Here is a 25,329-nt window from a genome sequence, read left to right on the forward strand (position 1 = left end):
AAGTGCTAATTCATACCATTTTTTCTTCAGTATAATCATAAAGTCATACTAAAGTTGGATAAATACATCTTTTACTTAGCATACGCATCTGATCTTTACAGTAAAAACTGAATTAATTGAATAAAGAATTGTTTAGAGTTAATTTTTTTTATTAGCATACATACATCGTAATAATCTATTGCTAAGTCTTACAGACTTCTTGACTTACCTCTGTAACTGACAAGCAGCACAGCCATGCAGAGCAATGCATCAACATAAAACTTCCCGAAAACCGCCATAGTGTAAAATAGCAAGCCTGCTTGTTAAGAGTGTCGAAAGTTATGTGCTATAAATTGTTCTGACAAATCCTTAGCCAGGATTGGTTGATTATTATTCTGTCTTGTGCAAGGTCCTGGTTTCAATATTACCCACAGTTCATTGTTTTGAGAGGCCCCAAAGAGGAATATTTTAGAGTTGCAAAAACAGAAAAGCTATGTACATCATTTATTATTGCTATAACACTGCTTGCTTGAATTCTTATATTCATGATGTTTTAAAAGAAGATTTACACAAGTATTTTTTTTTACATAGCTCCTGTGACAATGCAGCGATTCCAAACACAATAATTATAGTAGATGTATCAAATGATGATAATTTTAATCACTATATAATAGTTTCATTCATTAACACAATGCAAAAGACGTGAAAATGATTTGTTTCCTTTATAACACCGTAAATACAGCGATTATCATTGCTTTGTACCTATATACTATATGCAGGTGTACGTGTTTTTATGTTCTTCCTCTTCAAGGGGGATACATATTGTTTTTGTACTTTCTATCCATCTGTCTGTCACAAACTTCTCCTATATGGCTTATCGGATACACTTGAAACTTTTTACAATGTTTCAATTAAGTTCATAAGAGTTACAGGGGATCTTAGAGGGCTGGAGAATGTAAAATAGCTTGCGAACGATTATCCTCCTACGTGGCTTATCGGATAGATTTGGAATTTTTTTTGCACAATGCCATTGTGTTTAAAAATTGAATTTGCAGATGTGCCCATTGTATGGACAAGAGGAACTAATTGTTTTCCTTAAAGGACACATCCCATGTTTTCAAAGTATACAATATTACAAGCATTTTGTCTTCTTTATGCTTATAGTAATTAATTCTAATAGTTCGTTCGCCGAAATTTTGCGATATTTAACCACAATACAGACTTAAATCTAAGTCCCAATTTCAAAAAGTCAAGTTAATTAGGTAGGTAGTCACGTGGTACAGTGACGTCACATGCGCCCTTCGGATTGTGAAAGTACTGCGAGATATTATTAAAAACTCAACTTTTAGGGGCCTAATTAACTTACCATGGGCAACATTTAAATCGATGTTGATAAATTGTCCGAGTTTTATATGTGTTCGCCACCAGTGCACACATATAACACCCAAATATAGCGAGTAAAGCGTGTATGAAATCGGCAAAATTATGAGTAAATAATGTTTATATGGGCCGCTGTCTACAAACTGTTTGGGGATGTTATTCCTTTATACATCTGTAATATTTATTTTTGGATTAGACAAATTATGATACGTTAAATTGTTGACAACTAGGCCCTATGCCAAGCTATTGTCACGCGTGCATTTCGGAAAGAAAGATGCTACGAGTTCAATAAAGAAATAATTTTATAATTCAATTTAAAGTTAGGAAATACAATATTCTATTATTTGTATAATTAAAAGTTCAATTATTTTGTATCTTTATTTTTTGTTGTTGTAAATCTACCAGTTGGTAGAAGTTACATTGTATCGTCGATATATGTTGTTACAAGGTGAAGGTCAGTTGATCCGAGTGTGTATTGAATTTGAAGAGCAAAACAGAATGTATGCTATAGGCCTTCCAGTGCTTATAGCTTCGATATATCCATTTTCTCGCAGTTTATCAGGGTCTCTGTCCAAGCGATGTTTGAAAAGGTGACTGGGTGTGTTTTTTAAGGTAAAGTTCTTGCTCCAACAAAAAAATTATCCACGTCTTTTTTCTCGTACCTTCCTTCGAAAAATTGAAAAATACTCAGTCTAAATCCTTTCTACCGACAACTAGTACACCCGAGCACGGCACAAAACATCTTAATGCATTATTATTTACAAGCCGTTAACGTGACAATTGGTTTTTTGTCGATTAAATCTAATCTGTTTATGAAATGGCTAATAGATGTTTTCAAACCCGAGGGCGCATATGACGTCACACAAAATGGCGCGTAAACTAGCGAAAGAAAATATGCATATCGCAAGATTTGAATTTCATCGCTTTCAAACTCGAAAACTACGCAAAATATTTCATTTAAAACACATTTAAAGTAGTTTTAGGCATAAAAAGAGTTAATTTTGCTGAAAAAATGAAAAAGTTTAGAAACATGCGTTGTGTCCTTTAAAGTTATAGTGGATCTGAGGAGTGGAGGGTGTAAAATAATTTGTGAACACTTTTCCTATATGACTTATCGGAGTTCATCCGTTTTCACAAGTCAAGGGTTATTGATTCGTTACCTCGCACTAACCCTTGACATCAGTGACCATAAAAAAGTTGGGCTTTTTCTGATTGGTTCCCACAAAAGAGTGGGAACCAATGAGAATGCGGTTCTATTTCTAACGACGCAAAGCGAAAGATGCAAATAAAAACACGTGTATTGATACCTTCAGTTATTGCTATTTCAATCGTTGTTAGTTTGCCTTTAATATTTATTTTCAATAAAATATATAAGTACGAAGAAAAGGTATTCCAGATATCTAACGGTATTTCATTCGATCAGAACTATACAAGTTTTTAAAAGGACACGGTACATTTCCTTACTAGTGGTAATGTCTAAAGTACACGGTATACGATATATTAAGGGTAAAATTAGTTTTTGGTCAAGTTATTTAGCTTTTTCACGAAAGGCGTCTGTCTTTGCGTGCGTAAATACTTGATGATACACTGTGTATTTATGTCGTGTAATGAAAATGCACTGATGTGAGCCGATTTTTTCAAACGATAATAGACAGCTCTTATTTTCTAGTTAGAAGGCAAAGGAATATAAGGTATAAACGTAATTTACGTTATTATTTTTTATTGTTATAAAACTGATGTCAAAAATTGTTTCAGCAAACCGGAATCTTGAATCTTCCAATTTAGGGATACATGTGCTTATACGGCTTCCAGCAAGAGTTGTTGAAAATTATTGAGAGAAGGTTAAATTCTGAATCTAATTACCAATCTGTTTTAAAGGTAAGTATTTCATGTTTTATCTGAAATATTTTCGGAACAATGGTAATACAAGGACCATTTTTTAAAAAATAAGCTTGTACATGTATAGTATGCTTTTAAGGGTCATCTTTAGGTAGTTAATATCATCTGAATGTCATGCCAATTACATGAAACTATCTACACTTTTTGTGAAATTGCAAAGTGCCGGGATTATAAGGCAGGTATATATCCCATTAATTTTATATTCATGAAGTTCTTTGTTTTTATACCTGAAAAAAGGAGCTGGTATCATATACGGAACCAGAATTGAATATACGACTTTTTCTGTTTACATATACATACAAGCTAGCATTTATTTCTTGTTATTGGTCCAAATCCGATGAGTTTGTAGCTTAATGTCATTGTTTCCATTTCACAATTCCATCACTCAATGTCACAGTAAATGATATAACATAAGATCCAGACGGGCGTAAAACCAGTTTTTGAAAACATGAATTTCAGATTCATTTTCTTACTATTCCCATGTTTAATCTAGTGGTAAAACATGGACCAAAATCAATATTTGTGATCTAAAGTATTTTCTATCTACAATTAAACGACAATTCCAGCAGTCACAAAGCACCATTCAATCCACAGATTATGTCATACTTGTCGCCCAGATGACGATCCAAATGTACAACACAACCAAAACTACATGTCCATATCTAAAAATGTCATCGAGCATAAAATAATTTACTGTGTATATATAATGCAATGGTTACGGTTGATTGTTGGATCCGCTAATGTAGATTTGAGTTGCAAAAGTCACTGCTCTTGAAGTACGGTATATGCATGTATTTGTTTTGTTCCTCGTGAGAATCGCGTTCTTTTCACCACTTTCATTCATAATTTGTAAAGTACATATCATGTTTTTATCCTATCACCTAAGACATGTGAGGTCACGTGACTCATACTTTTTATAAAACGCCAATAAACCTTCCTACACTAAACTGGAACATTTTGTAAACCCAGACGACAAGTTTCATATTTAGAAGCATGTGGTTAATGTATGTTCTCTGTTTAGTATATATACAATTACATGTAAGAATATGACTTGAATTAAGCAGACATTGCTTCCTCCTGAAATCTGAAGGCATAATGTATTGTGTATAGCCATAGGAAACACAAATCTAAATTGTTACAGTTTTTCAGATTCTGTTACAACGTCTGTCAGTGAGGTGACACTCATTGTTCTGGATTTCTTGGGAATAGATGAATCTTCGGCCTCGGCTTCGTATGGTAGTTTCGGTGGAGAAAAACTCACGTATTGCATTCTCTGTTCGCCATCTGGTAGTAGATTAAGATTTCTTGTACGGCGATATTTCGTCGATGTGTAATACTTAGATACACGGTGTGCATCAACCTCATCGGAATTATTTCTTTGCATTAAACTTATTCGGCCATCTTTGTAAATATTTTCAATGTTGAAAGCAGTTTCATCTATGGGATAAACTTGTGCTTGCTGTCGTTTTCGTTTTTCAACATACATTTGCGTCCCCTGCAATATGCATTCTTTAACGTCACGTGCTAGATCCTTAACTTTCAGTCTTCCGTTAATTTCAGTGGTTGCGACAACGTGGCAAAGTGTATCAAACTGATGCAGTAACATACAAAAAAACTGTACGAGAAGCAAAATTCCAAATACAATTGTAAATGTCACTGATATTGGTTCGATAGATGCCGATCCACCAGACTTCGATGTACAGGGTAATATGACCTGAAGAGACCCTCTGTAGGCATTGACCTGTGTTAGAGTATACACCAGGGTGACAAACAGAGCGTTGACAACAAAGAAGAAGAGGCAGGTTTTATTTCGCAGATCCAGAAGTTTCTGTTTCGTTTGGTTTTGCATGTTTTCATCATTTTCCAGAGGATTGAGGTAATTTGCTATGAGTTCACTCCAAAATTTCCGTTCCGCTGGAGTTAACTCTTTCCGTTGTCCCAACTTCAAATCAGTGTCATCTTGCCAATGTATAGAGACGCTTGATTTGGTATTGTCTAAAATTAATGTGGTTGTTGAATTAGCCCAAGATGTTGCATAAACAACCAATAAATGTATTGAATAAGATGTGTGACTGACTTATATATATATCAACTTGCAATTTTCCCTTTGCCTTTTGAAGTCAATATGATATGCAATATGTGTCGTATTCGTTCTGACATGATGACCCCATTAAAATTCTGAAAGGAATTTCTGGACCCAACGTAAATATATATATAATCATATTTAGAATCTATTTGATATCATTACCAGTCTTTGATTCCTCGCTTAAAGTAGTTTCCATTGCCGTTTTGATATCTATTTCACTTTTCTCTTTTGTTGAGTGCAAATCCAAACCTTGGAAACACCTAAAATGAAAAAGAACCAAAACCTGAAATTTACAGTTATAAACCCCTTAGTATTTGATACCTTAGTTTAATCAAAATAGTAATAAAGGGTTTAAAGCTCCGTCTTCCCTATTGTGTATAAACAAATTATATATGTTTCAAACCTTAGAAATTTTCCACAGACATTTATGAAGCCATTTTCTTTTTGGGGTGCTTTTTCATGATGGATCGATGAAGGATTTTCACGTGTTCCCCATGATATCACATGAAGGTTTCCGAGTGAGTACAGGACGAGGAGCATTGAAGTGGATGGAACACAAAGGAAGTACAAGACGCCGTGTAGTATGCAGGAACATTCCTATAGAATGGCGTAAAGATTAAACTTATTCAAATATCTTGAAATATACACGTGGTGTGTTTCCTTTCTGTTATTTACGCATACTCTTACGCAGAATTTTTGTGTTTTAAAAAAAACTTTAATCTTTGCATATAGAAGAAATATGTTCAAAATTTACCTTTGGATGCAGAATCGCAGATACAAGAAAAACGCCAATAACAAATAAAAGAAACCATGTAGTAACGGAACAAAACCCGGCTTCAATGCTTTCCTTTAGTAATCCCACAAGTACCACTACCATGGCTATACTGTAGATGAGAGAGAATGTAGATGCTATCAGGAGCTGAAAATAAAAGACAATATCTCACATTTCAAAGAAGTTCATAGCATGTTTTATTTACAAGATACATACTGAAGGTAAAGTCAAAATGATACTTCTTGATATACAAATTGTATATTCGTACGTGAATTTGTTGTTACATATATATATATATATATATATATATATGTGATTGGACTCTGGTGGACACCATGATTTAGAAGAAACAAATGATGCTAGATATTATTTAGACAGAAAATATTAATGTATGGATTCGACATTTCCACTAGTGCATGCTAATACAAAAACATCAAACCTGTGTATCATCCTTAGCCACAAAGCATGCGATCATCACGAAAACAACGGGTATTAAATTAACAAGCAATGCTTCCCATGGTTCAATATTTGGAAATGCAGTTATGAAAGCGCCCAGTATCAACAGGAAAATAGTTCCAGGAGTCAGAATGGCGGAGGCAAATAAGCACATTTGGTAGAATATGTAAAGAGAAGAAACTGTGGACCTCTTTGTCAGACTTTTATAATCTTTCAAAAGATCAAGAATGTTAGCCATTGTGGAAGGAATCCACCGACGACGTTGCTTGTAAAACTCGTAAAATCCCTCGGGGGCGTATGTAAATGCATCAGATGCCGCACAATATTCAACTTTGTAACCTTTCTTTAGCAAAAGTGTGCAAAGCCATCTATCCTCACCTGTAACAAAATGAAACGTTAGGATTCTGATACTTTCTTATCCAGTCTTCACTTTCATCAGTATTTTTCTTTCGTAATATGTTTAACTCTCTCTCTCTCTCTCTCTCTCTCTCTCTCTCTCTCTCTCTCTCTCATGTTTTACCTACCCTGGTCGTATTGTATGTAATGGTGTGGTTCTGTAGGAAGTTGTGTATAAGCAGCCATTACCCCGCTTTCTCTAAGCGCGGAAGCCCTCATTAGACTAAAACATCCTGGGGAACAAAACACACTGCCAATTACATGCTCTGTTGCTTTTTGAAGCCAGTGACTTGCAGCATACTCAAACTTCTGATACCATACCATGGGACCTACAAAATAAATTGTACATGAAACAGACGTATTCTTAAATCATTTCGATTCTCATACAAACGGTGTTAGTGGATTTGTAGAAACATGCAAACAATTACCCATCTATAACTTTTTGCTCACCACGTTAAGAATATACGTCAATGTATCGTAAAATGAACTAACGTCAGATCTTCAATGAGCTTTCATGTTCAAACATAAGCGTATATGAATGGTAAGATAACGAATAGTGATCAATCTCATAACTCCTATAAGCAATACAAAATAGATAGTTGGGCAAACACGGACCCCTGGACACACCAGAGGTGGGATCAGGTGCCTAGGAGGAGTAAGCATCCCGCCGTGATCCCTATATCTTGATGACGTAAACGGAGTTATCCCTAGTCAAAATCAGTGTGCCACGAACGGTCTAACAATCGGTATGAAACACGTCAGACAGCATTTGACCCAAGGATGGGGTGTATTGGCGAACTAGATCGTTATAACGACCATATATCAAATGAAACACTTAAAAATACTACATGTAGTAATCATTACTATAACCCCATCATCTAGGGTGTGAATTGAATGAGTAACATCAAAGCCTAATGCAGTGCATATAGAAAGTATTTCCAAGTTTTGGAAGCTGAGAAGAATCAAAGTACAGAATATATTGAACAAAGTTCAACTCACAAAAACTTTAATGTTAAAAGATAGGGTATTGATCTTTAACATATAATATTATTCTTATAAAATATATTTTAAAATGTATGTATTAAAATGCATTCAGCCATGAACATCCCACTATTTCACAAATATGATCCTTTTTTTATTTAAAACAAACGATTTGGGGGTTGATGCGGTCATATATTAATCAATCTGAAACGCTAGAAAATCGTCCCATGTTTAGATATTCATATAATATTATAGCTATCGAATTATCTGCATTTATTCTGTAGATTTTACAAACATCGAGTTTCTAATCCATCTATCCATTTTCCCTCGCTTGCACAGAGTTTCATCTAGTGTGTATATATATATATATATATATATATATATATATATATGCTGAAAATGCGTAGCTACATGTTACCGTTTCCAATCGGATGTATTCTTCCACATGCAGCTCCAACTGCTGGATCTCTCTTCATTCTATCAAGGAGAAGATGTAGTGCGCGTGGCATGAAGTCTGTGTCTCCATCCAAAGCAAGAATGTAGGTGTTGGAAAGAACTGCATGACGCTTTTCACGAAATTCCTCGTCAACCTCCAACCTCCCGGCATACATATACCCCAGGATATAGTACATGTACATTACCTGTTATATTTAAGTGATCATATTTAATCATTTCATATCAGCTGATATACTAACAGAAAAAATTGTTACAGATGGATATGATTTGCATATATCCTTGTATATGAATGTACGTAGTAAGCTACCTGGCTCCATCTTTTCCTATGACGAATCTTGTCTTTATTTTTTAAATGAACAACCAGTCTGTTTCCGCAAGGAAGGGTCCATCGTATTTGTCCACCGTATGGGCTCTTTATCGACAATGGGCAACCCAGAGGCTTTGTAAACAAATCGCTTCAAAAGTGTGTTAAAACGACATATAATCACAATACTTGATTAGGGATTCTTGATTCTTGCTAACTGCGATATATATATATATATATATATATATATATATATATATATATATATATATATCAGTAAAATGACCAATGACACGAACAACCAGATTGTCAAATTTTCAGGACAAACGAAAAGAATTATATAACGTAGCCAATAGTAACTGAGAATAATAACAAAACTACATACAAATACACCTAGCACTACAACTACACTAATCTACAAACGTATGTACTCCGCGGACTATATGTTTTTTGTTTCTAGGCTTGTCAATCAAAGTTAAAAGCGGAGGGAAATACGACATGTCCTATTCGTCCAAAGAGCTGATCTGGTGGATCAGAAGGGACAGGTCGTCCCGACAATTTGACAGTCTGGTTGTTGGTGTTGTTGGTCATTTTAGTGCTTTATATATTTTTTGTATTTTGCATCCGACATTTCTAGGTATCGATGTTGTTGGAACTTAGTGCTTATATATATATATATATATATATATATATATATATATATATATATGACTCGTATATATCGTTACATACCTAGCGACATTGTTAACGACTCGAACAAGCTGTTTGACGAAAAGGTTTACACTTTCATCTTTACCAGACTGAAATGCATCATCGAAGAAAATTTGTGCTGAAGAGTAAAATAAGAAACCTTGTTTACAGATGTGCCTTGAGTTATAATGAGTGGAACCAAACAAACTACAATACTTGCCTTCAAATTCGTATGCATCCCTAACGCTAACATTTATGATTTTATCATCCTTAGATGATGCAGCAGCCTGCAAATGCGCCCATTCATCTATGTCAGCTCTGCAAACAAAATGCATCGAAAAGTAAAATGCTATAAACATATGTCATATCTTTATGTCATATCATATTTATTATCATATAATTATAATTGATTGTACCGGAAGATAGATTTAACTATCTGCGTCATTTCTTCTTCCGTTTCATGCCACATTGTTGCGCACATGTAGATAAATGGCACTACTGGTTTCACCTTTCCCTGTATAGACACAATTAAAACATTCAATGCAGGCAAAAATATTAACATTGCGACAGTTCCCTGTCTAGTAAAATAGATGCTTTGTTTAAACAACATATTTATACATTCAGCGAACAAATAAACAAAAATATAGAGGAAGGTATATAATTTTAAAGGGAAACATTATATTACCGTAGTTACGTTGAAATCAATGACGTGTACAACACAATAAAACAAAACATTTACGTATGGAAGTGTAAAGTTTCGGGTACTATCAACTTAATGTAGACTAACAATCTGTGACGATAAAACGTTTAAAATTTAAATTTTAGTGTGTATTTACCTCTTCTTCCGGGGGGTAGTCATCTTTCTTCTTCGTATAATGTAAGTTAAACAGCAAAGAAGAGTCGGGGAACATCGCCGTATACACCGGTCCAAGGAAACACCTTAAATCAAACCTTTCGTGTAATACTGTTCGTTCTGTACAAATGTGATCATTTGATTCAATTTCAATAATTTTTGTACTCCTTACTCTGAAAAAACCTGCAGACGATTTCCATCTGTTTTCCAAATATGCCTAGAAACGATTGAAGTCGCTAGTAGAAAGGAAACTGTTGCACCACAAATGTAACCCAAATTTAACGGAACACTCCAGCTAGGATTGATAATAATTTCTGACAAATAAGACGGGCAAATAAAAACCGGAAGCGTGTCGCTATATAGCAAACTGAATATTAGTAATGGAGTTATAAGTAAAGAAAGTGTGTTTGAAGTAGAGAAAACCCATCGCTGAAACGAGGTTCTGCAGGCGACCCCAGATAACCAATAACTAAAAAACCCTAAAAGTAGACATACTGCAGTCAATAAAATCTCCTCATTTACGGTGCAAAAATGGTTCTTTGGTACACTTGTCAAATACACTTCACTACCATCAAATGTTTTAAACAAAGACCTATTTCGTTTGAAAAATACCGATTCAATGCAGCTATTTGAATTTTCTTCACATTGAGCTGCAACAACAACAAGCAATGCACATAATGTGAACACGGACTTCCATGAATAAATGACACACATTTCCGATCGGACTGATTTAATCTGATTATGTTCAGTTTCTTGTCTTTTTCTATTTGTAAAGTAATTTTCCCAGAACGACACGGATATCAGCATCGAAGAAAGGACATACAGAGGTAAAATGATCTGGTAGTTGTTTGTAGATTTGAAAATGTAAACGGCCGTTAACGCAATACCACAAACAACGAAAAATGCTGATAGACTTTTCGGAACAAGATCCTTCATGGCTGTGGAACAGTCATGGTTGCCGAATACTGGAACAACGGCAAACGACATGCAGACAATACAAGCCGTAAATGGATCAAATAGCGGAAGAACACTGAATACCAAGATAACCAGGCCACAAGAATGAAGAGTCTCCATTACCACACTCTGTAAAGAGAGAAAACCAATCATTGCACGAGAATTCATTTCAGGATGATATTCTGACTTTAGTACATATGAAGCAAATATACAGCAACAGAAAATTCTTGTCTTGCGACTACTCCTTTGGACGATTTTGGTATTTTGCATGGTTTTCTGACGGATTTACTCTTAATGGGATAATAACATCTTCAATTACATGCAATAACTTGAAATCACTTGAAAAGATTTAAAGATTTCAGTTGTTTGATTTTAAAAAATCACACAAGTGTAACTGTAGAGAAATCATTTTTGTGCGAGTTTCAACATTATCTACTACTACCCAGTAGCTAAGTACTTCGTTACTAGCTTGGAAATACGGATGTATATTTAATTGCTGTTATAAAATTTAGAAATTCATTTCCAAATTAAGGATTATCTCCCTCATGCATAGCTCTTATCCTTGGACGAATTTGGCTCCACTTTTTTGGCACGCTGTTTTTGGCTATATTTAGCTCTAAAACTTCATAGTTATTTCGGATTTCAAACATTTCGGTTGAGCATCACTGAAGAGACATTATTTGTCGAAATGCGCATTTGGTGCATCAAAATTGGTACCATATAAATTTTACACTACTACCAATGATTAAATGGTGATATGATGATAAAAAATTCTTACCGTTAATAGATAACTAATCCTCATTTTCTGAAGGTTTCCAAAATCCAAATTCCATAAATTGTATATCACCGTTACTGTGTAAGGCACCACAATTATGCAAAATAAAGACCAAATCACGTGGACATCCATGGCTCGTACACAATCTTCGTCATCTGTATCGTTTTTCGAAGCAATGTTTTGAATTCCATTACAACCAGTTCGATTAGGAAATGAAACATTCATTAATCCCATGAGACTTCCTAAAGATGAATCAACCGAAGATTGAAGTTTCCATAACTCGAAGTGAAAAAGTACGCGTGTAAACATGACAGAAGTTAGCGTTAGTATAAAGAGGATGACTCCAAAGACTATTCTGATTATTTTCTCCGTTTTCTCCCATGTGTCTGAAAGCAAGTCCTCGATTGTTGTTTTTGTCGGTGTCTGCTGTATAGTATCCCAGTGAAGTCTAAAAACATATCAAAAATGAAGATTTCTTGTTACTAGTAGTTATTTATACATGTATGTACGTGTTTAGGAAAACGATTAATGTTTAAGGTATATACATGTATGTATGATTACGTATCTAAGAACATTTCTGCAGTTCTATCTTAAGTCATCTTTTAATTCTGCTCAGCCTACGTATGCTCATATAGTCTTTCTTAGTCGCAGTACATATATCTGCTTTAAAAAACCATATTACATAGGTGCAAACCTGTCCTTCTTATCTTCATCTGTAGTAGACCGTATTTCCTCATTTGTGACTGTGGTATCATATGCAGGATTGACATACCCTTCCTCCTTGTTTTCCTCAATTTCCATATTTTGGTCAGTATTCTACAACGGTATGGTTTGATTCTTTAATCTCTCAGGTGGTTACCTAGCATCAATCGAATATTCAGAAACTCTAGATGTGTTAACATGAAAGAAAATGTGTATACTAATGGATAGCTGTGAAGGAGAAACTTCAAACTTACTGTGCGACTACATATGCCAGAAATGGTGTTAATCAAATGTGGATTCTAAAAAATTCTAAAGAACTTTTAGTAAACTTGAAATCACAGAATTTTTCCCAAATCAATAGCATTAAAACCTATGACTTTTCAACACTATACACGACCATTCCTCACGATAAATTAAAGACTAGACTTTTTGACATCATAGACAGTTCCTTCTTCAACAAAAACGGAAATATTCATATCTAGTGATCAGTCATTCAAAAACTTACTTTGTTAAACACCACTCTGATTCCACGCACAAGTACTCTGAAGTTGAAATAAAAAATATGCTAGAGTTCCTCATTGACAATATCTTCGTGGTCTTTGGTGATCAGGTCTTCCAACAGTCTGTTGGAATTCCCATGGGCACGAATTGTGCTCCTTTGTTAGCTGACCTGTTTTTATATTCATATGAAGCAAAATTTATTCAAAAACTTCTACGTGAGAAGAAAAAATCTCTCGCTGTGACCTTCAATTCGACTTTTAGATATATCGATGACGTTTTGTTTATTAACAATGATAGCTTTCATTCATATGTCGATTTGATATATCCCTGTGAGCTCGAAATAAAGGACACCACAGAGTCGTCCACTTCTGCTTCATACTTAGATATTTCATTGAAAGTAGACATTAACGGCAAACTGACAACTCAACTGTATGACAAACGGGATGATTTCAGCTTCTCCATCGTCAACTTCCCACATTTATGTAGCAATATTCCATTATCACCTGCATATGATGTTTATATATCTCAACTGATTCGATATGCAGGAGCTTATTCTGGGTATAGTCAGTTTTTAAATCGAGGTAAGCTACTGACAAACAAGTTGATGGTACAGGGATTTCAACAGTCTCGATTGAAGTCAGCATTTCGCAAATTCTATGGTCGTTATAACGATCTAGTTCGTCAATACAACCTCGCATTGGGTCAAATGCTGTCTGACGTGTTTCATACCGATTGTTAAGCCGTTCTTGACACACTGATTTTGACTGCGGATAACTCCGTTTACCTGATCAGGATATGGGGCTCACGGCGGGTGTGACTGGTCAACAGGAGATGCTTACTCCTCCTAGGCACCTGATCCCACCTCTGGTGCGTCCAGGGGTCCGTGTTTGCCCAACTATCTATTTTGTATTGATTGTAGGAGTTATGAGATTGATCACTGTTCGTTATCTTCACCTTGCATAGGGGCCTTAGTAATGTGTCATTTTCTTGCCTAACAGTGTATTTTCATATGAAAAGAATATCGGTGTTTCAAATCGTTATTCTGCATAAGGATTTGTCTAACAACCATCAAATAGAAAGGAACCTTACTGTATCTAATTCGTCCTCTCAGTCAGTTCTATTGTCCACCAATACACCAATAGCAGATGTGTTATATAGTTATTTCCCTTCGTTGAGCTCAAGGTGAGATACAAAATATATTTTCTTACACAACAATGGGTACAAATGCCTTCAAATATTGCCTAAATATGATTACTAACTGCCATGCAAACACCCGAACTGCATGGAAATACTTTGGTAGCAATGGGCATCGTCAGTAGATGACGCTGGCTGCAACATTTTCCGCAATCACGTGCACAAAAAGTTGACCTTACTGCGCTAGGTACTTTCACCCGTTTTTTAATGATAAATCTCGAGAACCTAAACGAATTAGGGAGTTCAAAGTTTACGTATATGGTGATATAGAAAGCACCTGGTAAGAAATTACGTTTCGTCGGTATTTTGAAGTGAGAAAATAAATAGCAAGACCACAAAATAATAAAAACCATGTCGTTGACGATTAGGGCACAATCCCACTGCAACGAGGCGTGGTTTGATGTCATAGGAGTGGAGACACATCAACACAGTATAGGAGTGGAGACACATCACGACAGTATAGGAGTGGAGACACATCAGCACAGTATAGGTGGGGAGACACATCAGCACAGTATAGGAGTGGAGACACATCACCACAGTATAGGAGTGGAGACACATCAGCATAGTACAGGAGGGGAGACACATCAGCACAGTATAGGAGATGAGACACATCAGCACAGTATAGGAGTGGAGACAGATCACCACAGTATAGGAGAGGAGACACATCAGCACAGTATAGGAGTGGAGACACATCACCACAGTATAGGAGTAGAGACACATCACCACATTATAGGAGTGGAGACACATCACCACAGAATAGGAGTGGAGACACATCACGACAGTATAGGAGTGGAGACACATCAGCACAGTATAGGTGGGGAGACACATCAGCACAGTATAGGAGTGGAGACACATCACCACAGTATAGGAGTGGAGACACATCAGCACAGTATAGGTGGGGAGACACATCAGCACAGTATAGGAGTGGAGACACATCACCACAGTATAGGAGTGGAGACACATCAGCATAGTACAGGAGGGGAGACACATCAGCACAGTATAGGAGATGAGACACATCACCACAGTATAGGAGTGGAGACAGATCACCACAGTATAGGAGAGGAGACACATCAGCACAGTATAGGAGTGGAGACACATCACCACAGTATAGGAGTAGAGACACATCACCACATTATAGGAGTGGAGACACATCACCACAGAATAGGAGTGGAGACACATCACCACAGTATTGGGGTGGAGACACATTACCACAGTATAGGAGTGGAGACACATCAGCACAGTACAGGAGAGGAGACACATCAGCACAGTATAGGGGTGGAGACACATCAGCACAATATATGAGAGGAGACACATCACAACAGTATAGGCTAGGAGACACATCAGTACAGTATAGGAGGGGAGACACATCACCACAGTATAGGAGTGGAAAAACATCACCACATTATAGGAGTGAAGACACATCAGCACAGTATAGGGGTGGAGATTCATCACCACAGTATAGGAGTGGAGACACATTATCACAGTATAGGAGTGGAGAAACATCAGCACAGTACAGGAGAGGAGACACATCAGCACAGTATAGGGATGGAGACACATCAGCACAGTATAGGATAGAAGACACATCAGCACAGTATAGGAGAGGAGACACATCAGTACAGTATAGGAGGGGTGACACATCACCACAGTATAGGCTAGGAGACACATCAGTACAGTATAGGAAGGGAGACACATCACCACAGTATAGGAGTGGAGACACATCACCACATTATAGGAGTGAAGACACATCAGCACAGTATAGGGGTGAAGATACATCACCACAGTATAGGAGTGGAGACACATCAGCACAGTATAGGAGTTGAGACACATCAGCACAGTACAGGAGGGGAGACACATCAGCACAGTATAGGAGATGAGACACATCAGCACAGTATAGGAGTGGAGACAGATCACCACAGTATAGGAGAGGAGACACATCAGCACAGTATAGGAGTGGAGACACATCACCACAGTATAGGAGTAGAGACACATCACCACATTATAGGAGTGGAGACACATCAACACAGTATAGGAGTGGAGACACATCACGACAGTATAGGAGTGGAGACACATCAGCACAGTATAGGTGGGGAGACACATCAGCACAGTATAGGAGTGGAGACACATCACCACAGTATAGGAGTGGAGACACATCAGCATAGTACAGGAGGGGAGACACATCAGCACAGTATAGGAGATGAGACACATCAGCACAGTATAGGAGTGGAGACAGATCACCACAGTATAGGAGAGGAGACACATCAGCACAGTATAGGAGTGGAGACACATCACCACAGTATAGTAGTAGAGACACATCACCACATTATAGGAGTGGAGACACATCACCACAGAATAGGAGTGGAGACACATCACCACAGTATTGGGGTGGAGACACATTACCACAGTATAGGAGTGGAGACACATCAGCACAGTACAGGAGAGGAGACACATCAGCACAGTATAGGGGTGGAGACACATCAGCACAGTATAGGAGAGGAGACACATCACAACAGTATAGGCTAGGAGACACATCAGTACAGTATAGGAGGGGAGACACATCACCACAGTATAGGAGTGGAAAAACATCACCACATTATAGGAGTGAAGACACATCAGCACAGTATAGGGGTGGAGATTCATCACCACAGTATAGGAGTGGAGACACATTATCACAGTATAGGAGTGGAGAAACATCAGCACAGTACAGGAGAGGAGACACATCAGCACAGTATAGGGATGGAGACACATCAGCACAGTATAGGATAGAAGACACATCAGCACAGTATAGGAGAGGAGACACATCAGTACAGTATAGGAGGGGTGACACATCACCACAGTATAGGCTAGGAGACACATCAGTACAGTATAGGAAGGGAGACACATCACCACAGTATAGGAGTGGAGACACATCACCACATTATAGGAGTGAAGACACATCAGCACAGTATAGGGGTGAAGATACATCACCACAGTATAGGAGTGGAGACACATCACCACAGTATAGGAGTGTAGACACATCAACACAGTACAGGAGGGGAGACACATCAGCACAGTATAGGAGATGAGACACATCAGCACAGTATAGGAGTGGAGACAGATCACCACAGTATAGGAGAGGAGACACATCAGCACAGTATAGGAGTGGAGACACATCACCACAGTATAGGAGTAGAGACACATCACCACATTATAGGAGTGGAGACACATCACCACAGAATAGGAGTGGAGACACATCACCACAGTATTGGGGTGGAGACACATCACCACAGTATAGGGGTGGAGACACATTACCACAGTATAGGAGTGGAGACACATCAGCACAGTACAGGAGAGGAGACACATCAGCACAGTATAGGGGTGGAGACACATCAGCACAGTATAGGAGAGGAGACACATCACAACAGTATAGGCTAGGAGACACATCAGTACAGTATAGGAGGGGAGACACATCACCACAGTATAGGAGTGGAGACACATCACCACATTATAGGAGTGAAGACACATCAGCACAGTATAGGGGTGAAGATACATCACCACAGTATAGGAGTGGAGACACATCAGCACAGTATAGGAGTGGAGACACATCAACACAGTACAGGAGGGGAGACACATCAGCACAGTATAGGAGATGAGACACATCAGCACAGTATAGGAGTGGAGACATATCACCACAGTATAGGAGAGGAGACACATCAGCACAGTATAGGAGTGGAGACACATCACCACAGTATAGGAGTAGAGACACATCACCACATTATAGGAGTGGAGACACATCACCACAGAATAGGAGTGGAGACACATCAGCACAGTATTGGGGTGGAGACACATCAGCACAGTATAGGGGTGGAGACACATTACCACAGTATAGGAGTGGAGACACATCAGCACAGTACAGGAGAGGAGACACATCAGCACAGTATAGGGGTAGAGACACATCAGCACAGTATAGGAGAGGAGACACATCACAACAGTATAGGCTAGGAGACACATCAGTACAGTATAGGAGGGGAGACACATCAGTACAGTACAGGAGAGGAGACACATCAGCACAGTATAGGGGTGGAGACACATCAGCACAGTATAGGAGTGGAGACAGATCACCACAGTATAGGGGTGAAGATACATCACCACAGTATAGGAGTGGAGACACATCAGCACAGTATAGGAGTGAAGACACATCAGCACAGTATAGGGGTGAAGATACATCACCACAGTATAGGAGTGGAGACACATCAGCACAGTATAGGAGTTGAGACACATCAGCACAGTACAGGAGGGGAGACACATCACCACATTATAGGAGTGAAGACACATCAGCACAGTATAGGGGTGAAGATACATCACCACAGTATAGGAGTGGAGACACATCAGCACAGTATAGGAGTTGAGACACATCAGCACAGTACAGGAGGGGAGACACATCAGCACAGTATAGGAGATGAGACACATCAGCACAGTATAGGAGAGGAGACACATCAGCACAGTATAGGAGTGGAGACACATTACCACAGTATAGGAGTAGAGACACATCACCACAGTATAGGAGTGGAGACACATCACCACAGTATAGGAGTGGAGACACATCACCACAGTATAGGAGTGGAGACACATCAGCATAGTAACTCTGCTTATTCTTGGATTATGTGTCTCTGGTGTCTCATTTGCAGTTTTTGTGCAGTTCTATACCGGTTGCTGCATTCCCATGAAACGCTCATGACGAGACGTCGTAACCTTCAGTTGGCCAACTGGAGGACTGTCAGCAGTTGCACCGGCCAGTCTAAGGCGTTTTTAAAGACAAACATTGTGTTTGTGTGGACATTCAGAGCTCATGTCACATTATTTTGGGAGTTTCGAGCGGATAGTAAATGCACTGCCATGTTGTGTACATTGTTAGGTAGCCTAGACATCTTTTACGCAATATGAGAAATGAATTTTAATAGCGGACTGCTATAATTACAAAAACTGTCATTTCTTTTGTCCGAGCAGGTTCAACTTTCATACGACGATACCATATTACTCAAGGACTATCTGTTCAGATTTAATGAAACGAGAAGACCGCTTTGCATGTCAAACAGAAATCTCAACAACACCACCGACCAATCACATTCAGCGAGTGTTCGGCAAGTGTTACGTGTACTACGGCATGGTAAAGTAAACAGCAATACGGGGTTAGTCATATTGCCCAATAGACCGTATGGAAAACAAGACAGAAAATTAAATGTGCATCTTTATCTGGCTTATCAATACTCTCATATATACTATCATTCCAGAAACATTTTGTATGCTCGGGTGGAGAATCGTGTGAAAATTTTACTCGTGAATAATCATATCACACTGACTGGTCGTATGGTTTCACGAAAGTGAGTTTATATGACCACGCTATGTCATTCTTTCAATGTGGTCATCGAAAATAACAAGTTAAACCTGATCCATTAAAATTTGTGAGAAAGTCCCCCCCCCCAAAAAAAATTAAAAAGTGCATGCTCGATATCGCGAAGTGACACTCTGTTATAAAGACGATAATATTATTACCAGATACAAATGTACGTGCATGGAGGATAGTATGCAGGTCTGTAATCGAGTTGGATGAAATGATGTCGTGATTGATTGATTGTATATTGTTCAACGTCCGTTTCAAGAATTTTTCACTCATATAGAGCCACCATTGCCGGTGAAGGGCTGTAACATTCTGGCCTATGCTCGGCGCTTACAGTCTTTGAAGGGACTGATTCACGATTTTCCCCAAAATTTTCTTTTTCACTTTTAATGATCAAAATCTATTGTCTAATGTGTTTAAAAGATTTCCCATAAATATTAAGGTTATACATTATCACAGAAACTCATTTTAGAGAGTTTAGTATTTGTTTTGTAAACAAAGATTGCGGTATGTTATTGTTTACGAAATTTTCAACAGAAATGAATATCGATAAAAGTTTATGATATCTTTCACATTTCAAGTATTTTTGGGGTAAAATGTGTCGTCTAAAAGTTATGATTCGTGACTACGCAAAATTAAGATGCTTTATATCACAAAATCAATATTTCCCTTGTTTGTTTGTAGACATAAAAAAGACTCGAGTCTTTGTTTACATAACACAGATTCAAGGCTAAAATATTGCTTTTATTCTTGCATTCAGAAGATCAAAATTTGGCTGTCAACATTAAATGAGTTATATTTTTAATGTTTAACATCAAAAATGAAAAATATTATTTATCAAAAATCGTGAACCAGTCCCTTTGAGCAGGAATGGATCTTTATCGTTCTACACCTGCTGTGACACGGGGCCTCGGTTTTTGCAGTCTCATCCGAAGGACCGTCCCATTTAGTCGCCTCTTACCCGGATCCCCATGGGATAAATGCTGTCGTTTATATATGTACTAGTCTACACTTTCAATAACAGCGTGCTTCTTCGCTTGATCGAGCATGAATAATTTCACTCACTGAGTGGTCGTGTGGTTTTAATAAAAGTGAGTTTGGATAACTACACTGTTATTGGATGGATAGCACATGTATATGTGCTAATCAGGATAATAAGCATCGTACAGTGGACACGAGAACGTGTGTGTGACGGTATTACTAAAAAGCGGAACGGAAAATATTGTATGCAAAAATGTAATAAGGAGGTCAACAGTTTGTAAAATCAAAAGGCTTATTATGAACAAGGGAAGTCCAAATTATCAGCCCAGCCAAATCTCAGCCGAGATTGTCTTGCCATATACGCATAGAGGACTATCTACAATGTTTATTGAAAATAAATAATACTGTATTTGAATGAACTGCAATTCATACGTAGACGGGTATATGTAAAATTTGAATTTGTCGTGAACCAAGAAAGTAGGGGGGGGGGGTGATATTTCTTTTCAAATGTCTTTCAAGGTATGATGTTGAAGAATTTAAAGATAAAATCGTTTTACCGCATGTAAACAAATTCCCAAAATTTTATTTTAATCAAAAGAATGCCACGTCCCCCAATTATTTGGTGTTAGCGATATCAATCATTCCGTTCAGCGTTTTAGCAACAGTTTTCTGTATTGTTCAAATATAAATACTTTTTAAGACAAAATTTTGCAGTACATGAGGTGAAACGAAATTTGGGGAAATGGATGATCTTTTCTATTTATATCTTTGCATGTTCATATTCATTACTTGATATTGCAAAGAAATATTGAAATACGAGACTATTGTGTGGACAGTTTTGAAGTCCATGCAATATCCGTGTGCCTTTGTAAATCAATTATGTGTTGTGTTCGGTTGAGATAGCACCAGGTTCAAGTGTTGTTTCTAAATTTAGATATTTGTCATCTCCATATAGAGTTGTACTATTGTTTTAACATTTCCGTATGACATGGAGCTAATTGTGCTATTAAAACAATAACATTTATACCTTTGTCATCTTCTTATGCCATTTACTCCGTGGTGTGGGTCTTGGATTTTTATCCGCTCCTCAAAAAACATAATTTCACTTCAAAGCCGTATGTTTCCTAAAGGACCGTCGTCGATTACAAAGATTGGTGTTTAAACACTTATATTATCCACTAAGCGAGCATTTCCCTGACTAAGCAGTCGCTGATGCATGTATTCTCATTTACAACTACATCTAGATTTCCCCCGATTGAAGATAGTATCTGAAACTGTGTTCTAACTGCCAATATATTAGTATGGAATCAGGATATAATATCCGATTATTACAGAAGTGTAATTCTCAAAAAAATATTTATACAGTAATATATATACATTTAGAATATGGTAAGATGTTTTCTGGCAGCTAATTGATAAAAAGCGTTGAAAGCAATGATGTTCGTTATTGGAATAAGAAAAATGAAGGTACGAATTTCAAAATGCATCATTTAGAATCATTAGGAACTAATTGTATTTAATTTGACTTACATTTTTCAGGTCTTTTCCAACGTTTAACTTCTCGGGCTGCTCCAATTAAACTGACTACACCGATGTGTATTGTTCGTATTGTGTGGATGCATCACACACACCAGAGATTTAATTCATTTACACAACTGACCTGATCCCTTAAGTTCATAACTTTAATATCAAATTTCAAGGAAATAATGTCAAAGTTTAACCAAATGTTTTGGGGTTTATTTTTTAGCGTGCAATATACCCGTATTTCCTTGTAGGAGAGTTTCAGTGAAATCAACTTAACTAATCTTTACCGCTTTGTTATAAGACAATATAGTACGAGTCGGTGATCTTCCTTCGCAGTACCATTGTACTTACGATCTGTGGAACGCTTACCTCAGAGACTGAAAGAACGCAATTACATGATCAACATCATGAGTATGATACGGTAGACTATCTTAGGGGCGAGATCAAAAGATTCATGTCGGATGAAAATCTAAATAAAATAGTTAGGGGGAGGGGGGGGGGTAAAAAAACACACCGTAAGTCTCTGTTATCCGACATCTATAACACTTTAGTGGGAAAAGAAAAAAGACAAAGAGACTTTTAAAAACCACATAATAATATTACATTTTAATGAACATTTAATAGTTTTGATGTACACCTTCATAAGTGAATAAACAGTAGAAAAGGTATATGGAGTGTTACTTAATACTCGTATGTTTTTACTTGTTAATCAATTAGTTTCAACATTCATCATGATTAGTTTAAAAAGGGGGGGGGGGTTCTCGGTAAAAACAGTGTATCAACCCTATCAGTTCCATGAGTAGATATTAAAGTAGCCCATTACACTAAGCATTTACGTAATGGTTAGTTTCAGCACCTCGTGAGAAGCATGATCTCACCATCGAAAAAATAATACAAGCTTTCAATTATTTTATACGATTTTTCGAGATTATTTTTCCGGAATGATAAACAAGGTGTTCTGTTTGAAATGGAAAATTTTAGAGTCCAAATTTCGCTGTGATTTGGTGCGTGATTTGAATGTCTAATAAAATACGCCTTAAGACTCAGATAGACATTCTAATTTTTTTTTTGGGGGGGGGGGAGAGATATATGAAAATTGAAAACGTTATTTGTTAATATATTTCTTGACCTACCGAAATAATCATATAAGATTCATAAAATAAATGAGAGTTTGTATCACTCTTTCGATATCTTCATAAGAGGTGCTTTAACAAGCCATTAAATAAAATTTTGGTGTAATGAGCTACCTTAAGGTTTAACTCGTTTATCATACCAGCACTCTTTTTTTTGAAGTTCGGATATGTTGTTGTAACCCAGACCCATGATCGGTGATATGACATTTTTAAAAACGGTTTCTATGCGAGATTTGTGTATTCCATTGAAATAGATAAACTCTGAAGTTACATATTTTATCAAAAATACGTCCGAAATACCCAAGGAATTGAACATTTAAAAATAAAAGAAGGGAGGTACCGGAAGTCCTGTCCACCAGCACCTGTGATTTGTCTGACACTCTCTTCTTCCTCAAACTCTTCTTTCAGTTTAAGCAGTAACTAATTGATATCTTGGAATATGATAGTTTGTGTCATTTAGATGTGCAATAAGGTTTTAGGTTTCGGAATTTTTACTTTCACCCTTGGGGCCAAATGGGAACGCAAACAACGTTCCTTTTTACAATAATGTAGAGTTCTCAGAACTCTTACATTTTACGCAGTATCCAAATCATCTTTTGGAAGATGATTGGTGGAGCCCTGTAGATGTGCAATAAGGTTTCGGAATTTTCATTGCCACCCTGGCACCTTGATGGGTATTCTATCAAAAACCTCGTTCCCTATTAAAGCAGTAGCCAAATTACATGTATCTTTTGGAAGATGAGCAGTGGTGTCCTGGTGATGTGCAATAAGTTTTTGGAATTTTCATTTTCATCCTGAGGGGCAAATGGGGTAAAAAACGATGTTTTGTCGACCAAAACTCATGGTTCCCAGAACTTCTCTTACATTCTACACAGTCGTTAAATCATCGTTTGGAAGGTACATGTCATTTTGGGGATGAAAAATGACGTTTTTCTAAAGAAAAACCTGGTTTCCAGAACTCATCTTACAATTTATGCAGTAGCAAAATCATCTTTTGGGAGATGATTGGTGGTGTCCTATAGATGTACAATAAGTTCAGAGTTTTCTTTTTCACCTTGAGGAACAAATGGGGTGGAAAAACGACGAACAAAATCCTGGTGCCCAGTGCATTGTGTCATGTGCAACAAGAATGCTTGAAGGGTTGGCATCTCTACCATTTTAAAGATATTTGAACAATAAAAAACGATAGGGCTTGGGATTACCCAGGCCCGGGGCACTTGCCCATCAGAAAACACAATGCATCTTTTAAAATAGGTGCAGCAGGAATATATATGGTTTATTATGAAATAGGGTTTGGAATGACAACAGAGCGCTTTCCCATCGGCCCGTTTCATAAAACAACTTACGACAAAGTCGCAAGTCTAAAATGGTAATACACAATTGTTACATGAAGTCTAAATGAATGAATTAAAACTTTTCTGGGGCTTAATTTTCAATATTATTTTTTCATGATCAAGAAGAAATATGTAGATAATTGCAAATCGGCGTATAATTTCTCGTTTATTAAAACTTTTATCAATAAACTGCAGCTTATCCTTATTAAACAAGATTTATGTTGGAAAAAGAATCAATCTTTGTCATCCCGGATTTTTTCACCCCCCCCCCCCCAACGATTATTATTACAAAGGGATTTACACAAATAATATGATTACACAGGGTAAACTGTATCTTTATTTCGAAAAAAGATACCCTGACACGTAAAATATAATTCTATTTTGTATTGCCTATAGGAGTTGTGAGATTGATCAATGTTCGTTATCTTTACCTTTCATATGATTACGTAGTTAGGTTTAGATATACTTGTTATCTTTGTTTGAATGTTGATAGTTGTAGATTTTCTTACAAATATGTACAATGTACATATTCTTAAAAGAAATCACTCGCCTTTGTTTTTCAAGCATACAGTGGGTCATTATCACATGAAGGAACAAAATAGAAT

The 25,329-nt window shown here is 37.1% G+C and overlaps 4 protein-coding genes and 1 long non-coding RNA gene across 6 annotated transcripts in view; 3 read left to right on the forward strand and 2 right to left on the reverse strand.

Annotated features, from left to right (window-relative positions):
- The window catches only part of LOC125679404 (uncharacterized), a 21,063-nt gene extending 20,652 nt beyond the window's left edge, over nt 1-411 (reverse strand). Inside the window, exon 1 of the mRNA XM_048918629.2 lies at nt 209-411. Coding sequence (XP_048774586.1) covers nt 209-278 — 70 coding nt within the window. The 5' untranslated portion in view covers nt 279-411. The remainder of the gene's footprint in view (nt 1-208) is intronic.
- Nucleotides 1-4,762, forward strand: part of LOC130051665 (uncharacterized) — a 7,768-nt gene extending 3,006 nt beyond the window's left edge. Inside the window, exon 2 of the long non-coding RNA XR_008799938.1 lies at nt 3,115-4,762. This is a non-coding gene — a long non-coding RNA (uncharacterized LOC130051665). The remainder of the gene's footprint in view (nt 1-3,114) is intronic.
- On the reverse strand, nt 4,342-22,318 carry LOC125679390 (chitin synthase chs-2-like). 2 transcript variants are annotated; one of them, XM_048918590.1, is made up of 15 exons: nt 22,264-22,318; nt 12,676-12,797; nt 11,985-12,429; nt 10,425-11,335; nt 10,236-10,338; nt 9,816-9,913; nt 9,442-9,717; nt 8,713-8,860; nt 8,368-8,590; nt 7,097-7,297; nt 6,556-6,950; nt 6,099-6,263; nt 5,748-5,941; nt 5,507-5,604; nt 4,342-5,253 (listed from the first exon to the last, which is right to left on the reverse strand). In XM_048918590.1, the coding sequence occupies exons 2-15, from the start codon at nt 12,780-12,782 to the stop codon at nt 4,394-4,396; spliced, it is 4,224 nt and encodes a 1,407-aa protein (XP_048774547.1). In that variant the 5' UTR covers nt 12,783-12,797; nt 22,264-22,318; the 3' UTR covers nt 4,342-4,393. The 2 variants fall into 2 exon arrangements, with proteins under 2 accessions (XP_048774547.1, XP_048774548.1); XM_048918591.2 differs by lacking the exon at nt 22,264-22,318 and adding an exon at nt 13,189-13,508.
- On the forward strand, nt 14,730-15,680 carry LOC125679919 (histidine-rich glycoprotein-like). The gene has a single exon (XM_048919371.2). It carries the CDS (start codon nt 14,730-14,732, stop codon nt 15,678-15,680), a length of 951 nt encoding a protein of 316 aa, XP_048775328.2.
- Nucleotides 15,924-18,628, forward strand: LOC125679920 (RNA-binding motif protein, X-linked-like-3). The gene is made up of 4 exons (XM_056153376.1): nt 15,924-15,942; nt 16,587-17,427; nt 17,569-17,994; nt 18,136-18,628. The coding sequence occupies exons 1-4, from the start codon at nt 15,924-15,926 to the stop codon at nt 18,626-18,628; spliced, it is 1,779 nt and encodes a 592-aa protein (XP_056009351.1).
- Nucleotides 22,319-25,329: the final 3,011 nt, after the last annotated feature.

The sequence above is a fragment of the Ostrea edulis genome, chromosome 2 (genome assembly GCF_947568905.1).
Source record: "Ostrea edulis chromosome 2, xbOstEdul1.1, whole genome shotgun sequence".
In the NCBI taxonomy this organism is placed as follows: Eukaryota; Metazoa; Mollusca; class Bivalvia; order Ostreida; family Ostreidae; genus Ostrea; species Ostrea edulis.

Excerpts from the sequence above, each read along its gene's own strand:
- LOC125679920 (XM_056153376.1), top strand. Across the intron at positions 17,428-17,568 it reads AGGGGAGACACATCAGCACA|GAGTGGAGACACATCACCAC; the intron begins GTATAGGAGATG and ends ACCACATTATAG. Across the intron at positions 17,995-18,135 it reads AGGGGAGACACATCAGCACA|GAGTGGAGACACATCACCAC; the intron begins GTATAGGAGATG and ends ACCACATTATAG.
- LOC125679919 (XM_048919371.2), top strand. The coding sequence starts at position 14,730 with ATGTCGTTGACGATTAGGGCACAATCCCACTGCAACGAGGCGTGGTTT.
- LOC125679390 (XM_048918590.1), bottom strand. The coding sequence starts at position 12,782 with ATGGAAATTGAGGAAAACAAGGAGGAAGGGTATGTCAATCCTGCATAT. Across the intron at positions 10,339-10,424 it reads CGTCTGCAGGTTTTTTCAGA|GTGTTTCCTTGGACCGGTGT; the intron begins GTAAGGAGTACA and ends GTTTGATTTAAG. Across the intron at positions 5,942-6,098 it reads CTGCGATTCTGCATCCAAAG|GAATGTTCCTGCATACTACA; the intron begins GTAAATTTTGAA and ends GCCATTCTATAG.